The sequence below is a fragment of the Amphiprion ocellaris genome, chromosome 9 (assembly GCF_022539595.1).
Source record: "Amphiprion ocellaris isolate individual 3 ecotype Okinawa chromosome 9, ASM2253959v1, whole genome shotgun sequence".
NCBI lineage: Eukaryota > Metazoa > Chordata > Actinopteri > Pomacentridae > Amphiprion > Amphiprion ocellaris.
Genome location: NC_072774.1, coordinates 3001088 through 3015775, shown reverse-complemented (window position 1 = coordinate 3015775; position 14688 = coordinate 3001088). Strand labels below are relative to the sequence as shown.

Genomic DNA, 14688 nt, shown 5'->3' with positions numbered 1-14688 from the left:
TGAAAGGTTCAGACTCATCCGGTCACCATCGGTTTGTTTCTGAGACGTTTTTTTTCTTCTAATTAATATAAATCAAAATGAAGATTTTAAACAGGTGAGACTCAGCGGTGTCAGCCCGCCCTCATGTGGCCGCAGACAGTAACTACAGCAGCAACACTATTATGAATAATACGAATAAGAATAAGAATAAGAATAATAAGAATAATTGGACAAAAATATGATGTAAAATTGCTAATATTAATTATTCTAGTTATTCTTAGCATTATTATATATTATATACTTATATATATTATATATTGTATAACACATTACAAAAAAGTTTGACCAGTATATTCTTAGAAACTACAATTTTAATTAAAACATCAAATAAATAGACATCACTGGTGAATGCAATCACATGAAAATATGCAACAAATTTTAATGCAACATGATGATAGGATAAAATTTAATAAAACAGGACAAAAATTTTAAAAAAAACACCTATTTTATTTTATTTCAATAAATGTTATTATATATTATATTATAATAATAATAAAAATAATTATAATAATAAACATTATTAGCTTTTATCCTATTTTGTCTAATTTATTATTATTATTGTTATTATTATTATTATTATTATTATTATTGTTGTTGTTGTTGTTGTTGTTGTTGATTTTAAAAAGTAGTTCTTGTACTGACAATAAGGCTAATGATTGTTATAATAATGAACATAATAAGTTGTCTTAGTATTGTATTTGATTATTATTATGTTTTTTATTATTATTGTTGTTGTTATTGTTGATAAAAAATAGTTCGATTGATTGTTATAATAATGAACATAATAAGTTGTCTTAGTATTGTATTTGATTATTATTATGTTTTTTATTATTATTGTTGTTGTTATTGTTGATAAAAAAATAGTTCTAGTACAAACAACAAAGCTAATAATTACTATAATAATTTATATAACAAATTGTCTTAGTAGTGTGTTATTATTTCATTATTCTATTATTATTTTATAATCATAATTATTATTCTTGTTGTTGATTTTTAAATTAGCTATAGCAGCAACAATAAGGCTAATAAGTGTTATAATTATTAATATAAGTTGTCTTAATATTGTAGTACCATCTTATTATTATTATTATTATTAATTATTAATTATTTATTATTATTATTATTATTATTATTATTATTATTATTATTATTATTATTATTATTATTATTATTATTATTATTATTATTATTATTATTAGCAATATTGATTTTAAAAAGTGGTTCTAGCAGTAACAATTAGGCAAATAATTATTATAATTATTAATTTAATAAGTTGTCTTAGTATTGTATTATTATTTTATTAGCATTGTTATTATTTAGATTTACAAATAGATGTTTCAAGTTGACAGCTCTGATTCTAGATTTATTTTTTATTTTATTTTTTTTAAAATTATTATGTTTTATTCCACCCTGATGTTTGATTTTCAAATGGAACAGAAATGTCAGAAACATGGAGGATTTTTAGTTATTTCTGATTTTCATTTAAGTCACGCCAGAACAGACTTTACTACAGTTTTACGTATTAAAGCCAAAATTTTCATGAATCTTTTAGATTTTTACACCTGAAGACAGAAACCAGGTGAGCTTCCTCCTTCAGGTGAGCCTCATTGTCACCTGTGGGACAAATCGTGACGTCATTGTTGCTTCAAACAACATCACAGGGGACGTGGATCAGCTGTTCTTTCAACACGTTGATAGTAAACAGAAGCACCTCAGATCTGAAGTCCTTGAACGTCTCCCAGCTCTTAAGTTCCTGCTGCCTAAATCCAGTTCAACAAAACTAACCGCATCGGAACATTTGTTGTTTGTTAATAACTATATGTTTCAGGTTTTATTTCACACATTTTAGGGGCTTCTCATTATGAGAAACCTGCTAGACAAATATCTAAAAGAGCAAATAATCCTGACTGCTCATCAGTGCTTTTCAGCATTAGTTTATCTGATACAGAAACTTTGATTACGGTGTTGAATTAGATGAAAAGCCCAACTATAAACATAACAGTAGAATATAGAAATACACATTTAAATATATATGTAAAAATGCATAATAACTCGTTTAAACTGGATTTAGAGGCAGAATAACCACAGTTTGCCGCAGTGCCTGATGGGTATGCAAATCTGAATAACTGTACTGCGTGTCCACCAATCACATCGTTCAATACGATGCCGTCACGGAGAAGGCGGGACATATGTGGTTTCAGCCAATCAGACGGCAGATCGTCGCTCCTCTGCAACAGAGCCAACTGTGGCTTCTAGTTCCTCTTTATTTTTTTCCTCACATTTCCTCATTTTTTAAAATCAGAATTAACCTGAAATTCTGAACGGTTCTGTGTCGTACAAGCTGCCGGTTCTGTTAAAACCTGAATTTTTTCTCGGTTACTGTAATTAACCATACAAAGCTGCCAAAGATCAGATTTTTTTAATCGTTTATATTAAGAAATATGCTAAACACCTCCTCGGTTTTCAGATTTTCTCCAACAACTGGACTTTCTGCGGAAATCAGTCGGTTTATGAAGCAACAGAAAAGTTGAAAAACCTTTTGTATTTGTATTTTGTATTTATTTGTTAAAAATTACATATTTACAGCTAATTGTTTTTATAATTTCCTTAAAAGATCAGCAGTTAATTAACGAATGACTGCATATTTCCATTTAAAATGAAGCTTTTATAAGAAACATTGATCATATCTGTAAATCAGGTGACAATCAGGAATGTAAAATGAATAAATCCAGCATTTTTAAAGCTCAGCTCAGTCAGAAATTCAAAGATGTTGACAGAAAAGTAAGAAACCTGGATAACAGTGAAAACAAAAATACAAAAACATTTGGGTTTGAGTTAGTAAAATAATAAATCATTAAAGCCAATAAGAACACAAAGGATAAAAATGAGTTTGAAAAGATTTAAATGAACCTTAAGGGAAAACACTGCAGGTGAACAAACAGAAACCAGCTGGTTACAGACATTAAGATGACTATTTTAGTGAAATATGAACTAAATCCAGCTTTAAAATTCTTTTTTAATTCAGTTGATATATTAGAGTCAAAAGTATTTACAGAGAAGATTCTGGATGTCAAATTTAATTACTGCATAAATCAGAAACTACTGTAAAATCTTTTATATAAATCACTATGAATGATAAATGAACAAACTTCTGAATATAGATGAAATAAAGGTAGAAAGTTTGGTGGATGAAGAGATGCTGAAGTGGGAAAAATAAAACGCTTTTATTGGAAACCAGAATTTACCGGAAAAAGTTTAAATTTTAGAAATGCAAAGACTGTTTCAGAGGTTGTTTCCAGAAGGACCAGGAAAAATGTGGTTTTATTTTGAATAAGTGTGAATGCACTACTATTTATTACTAACCTTTATTTAACCTCAAGAACTCACAGTTTGGATTCAAAAGCATTCAATGAGATTCACCCTCGTGTCGTCCTGCAGGTCAAAATTTTAAAGTTTGAAAATGTGGAAAAATCATATTTTTACAGCGAAAATTTCCACATTTTCAACATTTTTGGGAAATTTTTGAACATTTGTTGGTGGAAAAAAAAGAAATGCAAAAAAAAAAAGTTTTTTTAAGAACATCCAGAAAAAAACCACATAAAAATCAACCAAAATCCAGCGAATTTCACTGGATTTTGGTTGATTTTTATGTGAATGTTCTTAAATGAAAAATTAGAAGTTTTACTGATATATATGGAATCACTTTAGATATTTTTAGGATTTCTTTGGAAGATTTTTACTCATTTTTTGAAAATATTTACAAGAATTTTCTTGCCAAATTTGGGGAATTTTTTAAAAATAAAACGTTTAAGGGAAATTTTTAAGGAATTATTGGAATTTTCTTCCTGAATGTTTTGCAAATTTTCAAAAATTTGGGGATTTTTTTTTTAAATTTTTGTTTTATTTCAGACAAGGAAACAATATTTTTTGGTGCCCGTAAATGAAGACAACAGGAGGGTTAACTTGGTTAATTTCCAGTCTTTCTGCAACATATTCCATGCAAAAGATACAGAGTAAACAAAAGTAGTTTTACCCAATTCAGTACAAGAATATGGAACAGAAAGCAATGAATGATCTTGTAAAAGGAGAGAGTGAAGATCAGAACTTTTCTGTGCAGTTAAGGAGCAAATAGGGCGGGCAGTAGTCCAAGTATTGCCTGAAATATGAAAGTATACCAATGACAGATCCTTCTGGTGGCTGAAGGATCCATCATTGGTACACCATGGTGGTCAGTTCCCTCGGTAGACCTGTAGAGGACGCTGTTCACACTTTATTTCATCAGTCAGACTGTTGAGGTTTTCCAGGTCCAGTGTCCACAGTTTGAAGCCTGATGGAAAAGTCCAAGGAGTTCCACGCTGTGGAACATGTTAAAGGGCTGCTAGGAAGACAGACGTGAGCCCTGCACTGGAAGAATGGTAGAGGACAAGAAGAATCCAAGGATCAGCACCAAGAGCATCCTGATGAATGTGAGCAGTTCTGGTAGCAACATGTCCATGAGAAGAACAAGGCTGGTCTCCATGGATCACACCAAGGAGGACTCATCAGAGGAAGGAGAAGCATCCAAGGCCACGAATCTGTCCATCATGACTTCTGTTAAACTGCACCACAACTAAAACAGACTCTTTAATTGCACATCTGTGACCATTTCAACGGTCCTCTAGAACTGGAGGACATCTGGGCTTCAAAATGTTTGAAAAATAAAGTTTCTCTTTTACAGTTTTCTGCTCCACATTCATCAATAATAGGTATTGATTGGCTCAGCTTCCATATCAATGGTAGCATTTTTATTCCATGTTTTCTGTGTTGTTTGCTAACCCCACTCTAATCACAGTAACAGGGTTGCTAATCCATGCTAATGTGATCTTTTTCTCAGCAGTAGAAGCTAGATATTTAGCTGCTGTTACTGCTGACCAAGAGGACAAACTGACTGATGGAAAACAGTCCAAAGAATTAGTCTGATCCTGATAATATGAGGTAGAGGGAGACATTCAATCAAGGCTGACAATGGGATGGAAATATGAAAAATAGAAGAGAGGACATAGCTTTCCTCTACACATTCTTTAGGAAAACTGCTTGATGATGTAAATGACAAAAACAAGACACAAAATGACAGAAACATCCTCAACAGCTTAAGCTAACATGTTGTGGGACACATGTTCCATTTATAATAATTATTATTTAAAATATTTTGTTGATGATTAAAAAAATGTTCCCACAATTCCAAGCGACATCAATTAAAAAAAATAAAATCAAAAAGGAGGTTTAAATTTCATTTTAACTGTTTTATTAGAGATTCAGTTTGGTCATCAGGGAGGTGGGACAAGAGAAAAATGTCATTTTAGGGGAAACTCCAGACTTATTTGGTATTTTAAAAATATTTCATACATTCTTTTCTCCTACTTTTTTTTAGATTTGGTCTCAGGACAAGAACATTTACAACAACTGCATGTTTTAATTTTTGAATTATTAGAAATTTGATGGGTGGGACGTAAAGTATCCTCCAATTCTGGGATGACCCATGAACAATATTGGACACAGTGTTCTAATTAAAAATGTGTTACATGAATAAAATTAATCCTGTTTTCCTGTCTCTTGTCTCTTGTCGTTTCCAGCCAGATGAAACCCGAGGGTCAAATAAAAAATTCACTTTAAACATAACTTTGATTTGAGGGTGAATTTATGATAAAATAACCGAATGTGTTTGTATAAAAACTTAAATTTCACCAGCAGCTCCTGAACGCGTCATGACATTTTGCTCGCCCCCGTCTTCAGCTGTCAGACGCGTTCACGGGCGTGCCAGTCCGGACCAATAGCAGAGCGCGGTGGGCGGGGCTACGCCCCCCCATAAATACCCGTCCGCCCTCCGCCGCCCGCCGCCCCGCAGGACGACGCTCCGAACCGCCGCAGACCCGCAGAACAGACCCGAACCTCCGCAAACATGAGCCGCAAATTCTTCGTGGGAGGAAACTGGAAGATGAACGGAGACAAGAAGAGTCTCACGGAGCTGATCCAGACCATGAACGGGGCCAAGACGGACCCCAACGTCGGTAAGTGGAGCCCCGGTTGTACCGGTTCTGATTGGGGTTAGAGAGAAGCAGCAGCCGGTTCCGGTTCTGGGTTCTGGTTCTGCTCGGTCTTTTAAAGCTGATGATGGAGTCTCATCATGTCCGGTGGGTGCGCGCGCTCGGCGGCACGTAGTCCAGCAGCTGGTGGTGCGTTCAGGGTCCGCTGCTGGAGACGGTGCGTTCAGGGTCCGCTGCTGGCGACGGTGCGTTCAGGAACCAAACCGTCCGCTGCTTCCTGAACGCACCGTCTCCAGCAGCAGGCAGGAAGCAGGTTTATTGGAAGAAGTGAAAACCGGAAGAACAGCAGAATAAGGATGAATAATCACAACAGACTAAAAGACAAAAGAAAAGTAAAAAGCGTAAAAGATATTTGTAAAAAAAAAACAAAAAAAAAAAAAGTTCACCAAAATATTTCAAAACTGAACCAAATGTAGTGAATTAGAAGAAATTTACTCCCGTTTTTGGAGCAAAACTAATTAATTTATAGTAGTGGAGCAGAAACTAACTCTTTATTTTCAGCTCTTCATGTGTGAAATTAGGTGTTGTGTGTTTTTCGAGCGGGCCTTGAATGCAGCACAGTGAACGGTGAGTCATTGAACGTGTCTCTGGCTGTTTCTGTGATTCTCAGGATCAAACTTGTTCTTCTGTTAATCAAATCTTCGTCACATTTTATGTTTTAATGTTCAGGCCCAGCTGGATCCCCTTTTCGTAATGACTTGAAAGCAGCATGGTGCGTTCAGAAGCGCCTGTCCTCTGGCCTTTCTGTTCTGTTAATGAATACGTGGAAACTCAGCTGCCGGATATTTAGCTGCGACCCCCTGAACTCGACTCTGACCTCTGCAGAATGCGGCGACCTTTCCTACGCTGAACTCTGACCTTCAATGCAGCGCCGAACAAATGACCTTTAGCATCCCATAATACCAGTCTGTGTCTAATATAGACTAAGATAAAGTTACACTGAGTGTCGGTGTGTTGGCTGTAGTGCACGCTGACCCGTCCAGTCTGCTGCTGTTTGAACAGAACCTCTGAATGTTTGTTGTCCAGAAGAAACTGAGACTCGCTGAAATAATCCAGACACATGAAAAGAGAATGAAGAGTTCCAGAAGTTAAGTGGTGATCGATGGAGAATCTGCAGAAGAATTAGAACTCAAAAGCAGTTTGGAATCTTCATCTTCAACTGTTTTAATCTTTGGATTCAATCAGGACTTTGTGCTGCTGATTTAAATGACAGTTTTTATGTGAAATATTTCCACATAACTGATTTATTTCCGCAGCCAGATCTTCTCTTTAGAGATTCTCCTGGTTCTGCTCATGTGGCGCTGCAGATTAACAAGCTGCTAAACAAGAAAAGCACTAAAGAGAGCGCAGTCCTCCTCCAAGGCTGTCCATTCCCCCATATGGCATTGTCAGAAATGTGGAATTTTTAATTTTTTTGTTAAATTACAGCATTTCTTCTGGGTACATCTGAGTTCATCTACTTTAATATAGATGTACCCACAAACAAAATGACGTTGCGCTGAGCACAGGCGTGTGTTATGCATGTGTTCATTATGTACAGATACCGAATCACGTGACCTAAATATGTAGCAGGTGGTGGGAATTGATGGGACTCAGAAACACCCCCACAGTTTAATCAGTTGTTCCTTGTATCATTTCTGATGGATAAGTCCTGATAAGTCCTCAGCGGTGGATTTGTAGTAGGATCACAATCATGTTCACTTGTTGTCATGGTTACAGTGATGCCGTGCCGCTACCTCGCAATGATACGGAAATCCTTAACAAATCCGTGGATCCAGACTATAAGCTGCATCACTGCCAAAATCTAATGACGTGGTCCTTGTATCATTTCTGACCTTCCCTGAAAATTTCATCCAAATCCTTTAGTCTGTTTTTGAATAATGTTGCTGACAGACAGACAGACAGACAGACAGACCGCATTGTCACATATCTCCGACATGTTCCTTGGCAGAGTAATAAAACATTATAATCTCTTTGAAACCGTCTGAAGAGACTCTTCAGCTTCTGTTTGTCATCTTTTCCTCCATGACTGATCAGATGCGGTTATTGATTACTGATCCGTCATCAGTCTAATGAACCTGTTGCTCTTCTCTGATGTTCTGAAGGTTCTGGTGTCTGCTTCTATTGACTCAGTGTCGGTTCTGATCTCTAACAGAGGTGGTCTGCGGCGCTCCATCCATCTACCTGGACTTTGCCAGATCCAAACTGGACGCCAAGTTCGGCGTCGCAGCTCAGAACTGCTACAAAGTCCCTAAAGGTGCCTTCACCGGGGAGATCAGGTATGTTCAGGTGAACCTTATCAATGTCGGCTGTTTATTTTCAAGTTCTGATCCGTTTTTGTGTCTGATTCTGCAGCCCTGCGATGATCAAGGACTGTGGAGTGAACTGGGTGATTCTGGGTCACTCAGAGAGACGCCACGTGTTCGGAGAGAGCGACGAGGTGAGTCTGAGCAGATGATTCAAGATGAAGTAAAGTCCTCTAAAACAGCAGCTAACCAACAAGTCTACGCCTGCAGCTGATTGGCCAGAAGACGGCCCACGCCCTGGAGAACGGTCTGGGCGTCATCGCCTGCATTGGAGAGAAGCTGGACGAGAGGGAGGGAGGCATCACGGAGAAGGTGGTGTTCGCTCAGACCAAAGTCATTGCAGGTACAGATTTATCCACAGCAGAGACGTGAGAACGTTCTCAACACAACGTCCATCTCATAAACGTTTCTCCTCCACAGACAACGTCAAGGACTGGAGCAAAGTGGTGCTTGCTTACGAACCCGTCTGGGCCATCGGCACCGGCAAGACCGCCTCCCCCCAGCAGGTAAATAGTAGAGATACATGTCAGCAGGTCAACATTAGAAATATAGGTCAACAGGTAAATAGTAGAAATTAAAATATATTAGAGATACATGTCAGCAGGTAAACATTAGAAATATTAGAAATATCTGTCAGCAGGTAAACATTAGAAATATCCATCCATCCATTATCTACACACCTCTTAATCCTCACTAGGGTCATGGGGGGGCTGGAGTCTATCCCAGCTGACTCAGGTGAAGGCAGGGGACACCCTAGACAGGTCACCAGTCTGTCACAGGGCTACATACAGAGACAAACAATCACTCTCACATTCACACCTACTGGCAATTTAGAATGATCAATTAACCTCAGCATATTTTTGGACTGTGGGAGGAAGCCGGAGTACCCGGAGAAAACCCACGCATGCACAGGGAGAACATGCAAACTCCATGCAGAAAGATCCCGGGAAAGCCGGGACGCGAACCAGGGATCTTCTCGCTGCAAGGCGAAAGCGCTAACCACTACACCACTGTGCAGCCCACATTAGAAATATATCTCAGGTAAATATTAGAAATATTAGAAATATATCTTAGCAGGTAAATATTACAAAATATATAACAGCAGGTAAATATTAGAAATATAAGAAATATCTGTCAGCAGGTAAATAATAGAAATATTATAAATATATGTCAACAGGTAAATATTAGAAATTAAATATATTAGAGATATATGTCAACAGGTAAATATTAGAAATATAAATATTTGTCAACAGGTAAATATTAGAATTATATCTTCAGAATCGATTCAAACTGCAGCGATTAGTCAATCAACTGTCGACTTAAATTAATCAACTATTTTCAGTTCATCAGTCTTAATCTAAATTCTATAATCACAGCTTCTGAAGTGTGAATATTTTCTGGTTTCTTTTAGAAAAACTGATCCACATGTTTCACCTCTTCTGATATTTCATTGATCCAGCAGCTGATCGATTAATCGCCAGTGAAAGTAATCAATAGTTGGAGTTGTGGTCAGAAGGAGTTTTGGTGTCTTTAAGGCTTTAAAACCAGCAGTAGAACATTAAAACTAAATGAGAACCAGGAAAGTCCAGTAGAACTAAAGGATCCAGTTATTTATATATTCACTGATAATCAATAATCATGTGTCTCATTGATCTCAGGCTCAGGAGGTTCATGAGAAGCTCAGGGAATGGCTGAAGACCAACGTGTCCGAGAGCGTCGCCAACTCTGTGAGGATCATCTACGGAGGTCAGTTCATCCATCAGTTAGTTAATTAATCCGTTAATTAATTAATCCATCAATCAATCAATGAATCCCTCCATCCTGTTCTCTTCAGGTTCCGTCACCGGTGCTACCTGTAAAGAACTCGCCTCCCAGAAGGACGTAGATGGTTTCCTGGTAGGCGGAGCCTCCCTGAAGCCGGAGTTCATCGAGATCATCAACGCCAAGGTGTAAGGAGGCGGAGCTGCCGTGGGAGCCAATCAGAGGCCAGACCATCATCACTCAGCCCCTTAGCACCTCCCATTTCACCAGAGTCTTTGTGTCGTTCTTTATTTTCTGTATGTTGTCATGAATAAAGGACAGACGGACACCTGCACTGATCACCTGAGAACGCTCACCTGTTGGGTTCCACCTGAGAACACTCACCTGTTGGGTTCCACCTGAGAACCACAACCCGTTCGCTTCCACCTGTCTGTTCTCCTGCAGGTGGACTCAGACTTTACTTGAACACTTTCCCAGTTTTTCGTGCGAATCTGTCGCAGTTTTGTTCTCCTTGTGGTCTTGATGTTCTGTAGATGCATGATCCGCTCGCTGTCGGCTGATTGGCCGAGAGCGGAGCGTCACTTCCTGTTCATCGCTGTGTTGTGGCCGACGGTGGCGGGAAGAAGCTGTAAAGGAACCATGATGATAATAAACGGTAGCAGAGACAGACTCGCTGTTTGTTTGTCTTCATGTTTATCAGACGCAGAAAACACAATTCAGGATTTTAGTTTGGTTTGTTTTCACTGAATCAAACGTTCTCTAACATCTGGAGAGCCTAGATCAGACATCTGCAGCTCTACAGTGAATATTTCTAATAATCATACTAATGTGACACAGTTAAAAAGCAACATTATGAGCTCTGATTTTAGTGGGAGACAATTTCTGCTTCACTGAAAAACATAAAAATGAACATCTAAAGAATCTCAGTCTCTAATTATTAGAATGGTGCAACTCCTGTATTTTCTGAAGTACATTATATTAAGAGACATCAGACACGTGATGATCATCTGATATATATCTTAACCCTCCTGCTGTCCTCATTTACGGGCACCAAAAAATATTGTTTCCTCATCTGAAAAAAATCCAAGTTTTAGTGGAATAAACCTGTAAGAATCCATCGGTTTGCAGGTGCAGCTGTCAAGACAATAATATTCTGCAGTTTTTATGACTCGTTTGTGAACATCAGTGTGAATTAGAACAGCAGGAGCAGCTGGTTCTCTTAACCCTCGTGCTGTTCTGTGGGTCAATTTGACCCGTTTTAAGTTTGAAAATGTGGGGAAAAAAATACATTTTCACAGTGAAACTTCTGATGTCCACATATTCAACATTTTTGGGAATTTCTTTTTTTTTTTTTTTTTTTTTACATTTTTTTGGTGGAAAAGAAGAAACATTAACAAAAATGTTGCTCAAGAACATTCACAAAAAAAATATCAACCAAAATCCAGCGAAATTCACTGGATTTTGGTTGATTTTTTTCTGAATGTTCTTAAAGAAAATATTAGAAGTTTTACTGATATATATGGAATCACTTTAGATATTTTTAGGGTTTTTTGGAAGATTTTTACTCATTTTTTGAAAATATTTACAAGAATTTTCTTGCCAAATTTGGGAGATTTTTTTTTTTTTTCAAATAAAACTTTTAAGGGAAACTTTTAAGGAATTATTGGAATTTTCTTCCTGAAGGTTTTGCAAATTTTCAGAAATTTGGAGAATTTTTTTGCTGAATTTTTAAATTTTTTACAGACAAGGAAGCAATATTTTTTGGTGCCTGTACATGAAGACAACAGGAGGGTTAATACAGTTAGAAGAATTAATCAGAGGACCTCAGATGAAACTTCTCAGTCTACAAATCCAAAACGTTTCTGCTGCTTCTCTCAGACAATTCTGCTCTTTGTGTTTTCCTTCAGTCTGCACGTTTATCTTCGGTAAACTCTGACTTTTAACCAAATATTTGCTCTTCTGAGCGTCTTTGTCTGCTTCACATTCTGAGTGTTGAAACTTCCACAGCTGCATTTAATCTGATTAAACGAGAATTCACATCAACACGTTTCAGTTTAAAGCTGAGCTCCTTCTGGTTCAGATTCCTGACAGTAAATCAATAAAATGTCCTCACACCTGGTTAATAATCAGTGTTTCTATATTTCAGGCTTGTGAGCTGTTTCTACTGTGGCCATCAGGTTTCTTCTGTTCAGACTCAGACGTGTTTTACTCACCTTCATTTAACTGTAAAATATCTTAGAAAACAACGAGCAGCAATATTGTTTTTAGATCTTATTCTACATTTAAACCTCTGTGGTCTGGTTTTAGTTGCAGACCTTTAGATTTGAGCCCCAGTTTTCCTGTCAGCTCTTTTTCTGCATTTCTTTCTTTGGTGCAGATTTTTTCCACAGGAGACGATAAAATGAACCTGAACTTTTCCACTGAAACTAAAAAAAGCATCATGATGTGGTTTTCTAACGTTAAAAGTCAAAGTGTCTCTGTAGCTCCACAATCCTCCATTTAAAATACTACTACTAATAATCTTACTATTAATACTACTACTAATAATAATACCAACACTACTACTACTATTAATATTACCAATACTATTACTACTATTACTACTATTATTATTATTATTATTATTAATAATAATAATAATAATAATAATAATAATAATAATAATAATAATAATAATAATAATAATAATACGACTATTAATACAATTAGTACTACTACTATTAATAACAATACTACTACTACTAGTACTACTACTACTACAATTAAACCACCAATACTACGACTACTAATACTAATACAATTAGTACTACTACTAATACTGCTGCTAACAATAATAATAATAATAATAATAATAATATGAGGTTAGGGTTTATCTGCTGTGACACATTCTAGTAAAGAACTGCAGCTCCTGATCATTTTCCATAAATAAATTCGCTAAATCTGAATTTAGACCAGGATGAGTAATTTTGACCCTCGCTGCTTCCCGTCCCGTCCTGCTCCCCTCCGGACCGGCAGAGGGCGGTCGAGTCTCGTGTTGAGTCTCGTGTGTCCGTGTTTACAAGCGGAGCGTGACGTGCAGGATCCACTAGAACCGCGGGTTTCTGAGAACCATGTCTCGGCTGGAGAGTCTGAAGATGTTCCTGCAGGACCGACTGACGGCGGCCGCAGAGGAGATCCTGGCGGCGGTGGAGGGTCTGCTGGCCGAGTACCGGGACGAGCTGCTCCGGGCCAAGGAGCTGGAGATCAGCCGGCTCAGGCTGCAGCTGCTGCGGGCAGGTCGGTGCGGTCACCCCCGGCTGCTTCATTTAAACCCCATTTTAATGCATTAACGCGGTTCTGCTGTTGTTGTGTTCGCTTTAGAACCCGGACCGGACCGGTGTGTCGGAGCCCAGGTTCTGCAGGACCTCCAGCAGCTGCAGCCTCCTGCTCCGGCTGCTGCCCCGGAGGAGGCGCCCTGTGAGGGGCAGGAGGACGGAGACAGCGGCATGGAGCTTCCGGAGGCCTCCGAGGTGAAGAAGGAGCAGCAGAGGAGCAGAGAGTTCTGGATGAACCCGGACTCCGAGCAGCTCCAGGTTCTGGACTCAGACATCAAGAGCTTCATGTGTCCAGGGTCCAGCCTGAAGAACCTGCAGGAGGCCGCGGACCTCCAGCACCTCCAGAGCTTCCAGCAGAACCACAGCGGGGACGAGTCCAGAGACAAAGCCTACACCTGCTCCGTGTGCGAGAAACGCTTCAGTAATTGTTCTCACCTGGCGGCTCACATCCGGACTCACACAGGTGAGCGTCCGTACAGGTGTGACATCTGCAGGAAGACCTTCATCACCACCAGCGCCCTGAACCGACACCAGACCATCCACACCGAGGGGAAGCACTTCGCCTGCAGCTGCTGTGGGAAGACCTTCAAGTGGATGGAGAGTCTGGGGAGACACATGAGGAGCGTGCACAAGAAGGACGCCGTGCACGAGTGAGTCCTGAGGTCACGTGTTGGAGAAACAAACCTCTGCGTTTTTACACCAAGTGGAACAAAGAGACAAACTGCTGTAAAAATCCACCAGAAACACGACAAGAGTGAACAGAATGTAGCTTTTATTACTGTCTTTTGTTGTTATTATTTCATTATGTTGGTTAATGTGTCTGGACCTAAAACTGGAAGAACCTTTTATAAACCAGTGATGGTGCATTTATGCTCTCTGAATAAAGTTTGAATTCTGATAAATGCTCTGCTTCATGGTTTCTGCTTTGTTCTGCAGGAAAAGAGGAAAAGCTCCAGTAGGTGGCGCTAACAGCCTCATGGTTCACTTCACATGTTGGGCCAGTGAAGGAGGAATAATCTGATCTTTACCTGAAGACTTTTTAAATCTCAGATCATCAGAAATTTGATCCACATCTGGGATTTTTACCACTTTTCTTCTAAACTACAGATAATGACTGTTAAATTTCAAAGTACTTATTTAGTTATTTTCCAGCTCATAAAATGAGATTTTTTTTTTTTTTTTTTT

General features: G+C 38.2%; 2 protein-coding genes and 1 non-coding gene across 3 annotated transcripts; 2 read left to right on the top strand and 1 right to left on the bottom strand.

Annotated features, from left to right (window-relative positions):
* Positions 1 to 1886: 1886 nt before the first annotated feature.
* Positions 1887 to 1944, bottom strand: LOC111571085 (U7 small nuclear RNA). Its single transcript, XR_002746328.1, has one exon. It is a non-coding gene; the product is annotated as a U7 small nuclear RNA (small nuclear RNA).
* Positions 1945 to 5898: 3954 nt separating this feature from the next.
* Positions 5899 to 10858, top strand: tpi1b (triosephosphate isomerase 1b). The gene is made up of 7 exons (XM_023274148.3): positions 5899 to 6086; positions 8278 to 8401; positions 8478 to 8562; positions 8639 to 8771; positions 8849 to 8934; positions 10087 to 10174; positions 10263 to 10858. Exons 1-7 carry the CDS (start codon positions 5978 to 5980, stop codon positions 10379 to 10381), a joined length of 744 nt encoding a protein of 247 aa, XP_023129916.1. The 5' UTR covers positions 5899 to 5977; the 3' UTR covers positions 10382 to 10858.
* A 2197-nt stretch (positions 10859 to 13055) lies between these two features.
* Positions 13056 to 14405, top strand: LOC111571082 (zinc finger protein 79-like). The gene is made up of 2 exons (XM_023274155.3): positions 13056 to 13465; positions 13550 to 14405. The coding sequence occupies exons 1-2, from the start codon at positions 13300 to 13302 to the stop codon at positions 14155 to 14157; spliced, it is 774 nt and encodes a 257-aa protein (XP_023129923.1). The 5' UTR covers positions 13056 to 13299; the 3' UTR covers positions 14158 to 14405.
* The last annotated feature ends 283 nt before the right edge of the window (positions 14406 to 14688 follow it).

Coding starts and splice junctions, on each gene's coding strand:
- tpi1b (XM_023274148.3), top strand. CDS start 5,978: ATGAGCCGCAAATTCTTCGTGGGAGGAAACTGGAAGATGAACGGAGAC. Junction 8,563..8,638: donor TGTTCGGAGAGAGCGACGAG/GTGAGTCTGAGC, acceptor CTACGCCTGCAG/CTGATTGGCCAGAAGACGGC. Junction 8,772..8,848: donor TCAGACCAAAGTCATTGCAG/GTACAGATTTAT, acceptor TCTCCTCCACAG/ACAACGTCAAGGACTGGAGC.
- LOC111571082 (XM_023274155.3), top strand. CDS start 13,300: ATGTCTCGGCTGGAGAGTCTGAAGATGTTCCTGCAGGACCGACTGACG. Junction 13,466..13,549: donor GCTGCAGCTGCTGCGGGCAG/GTCGGTGCGGTC, acceptor TGTTCGCTTTAG/AACCCGGACCGGACCGGTGT.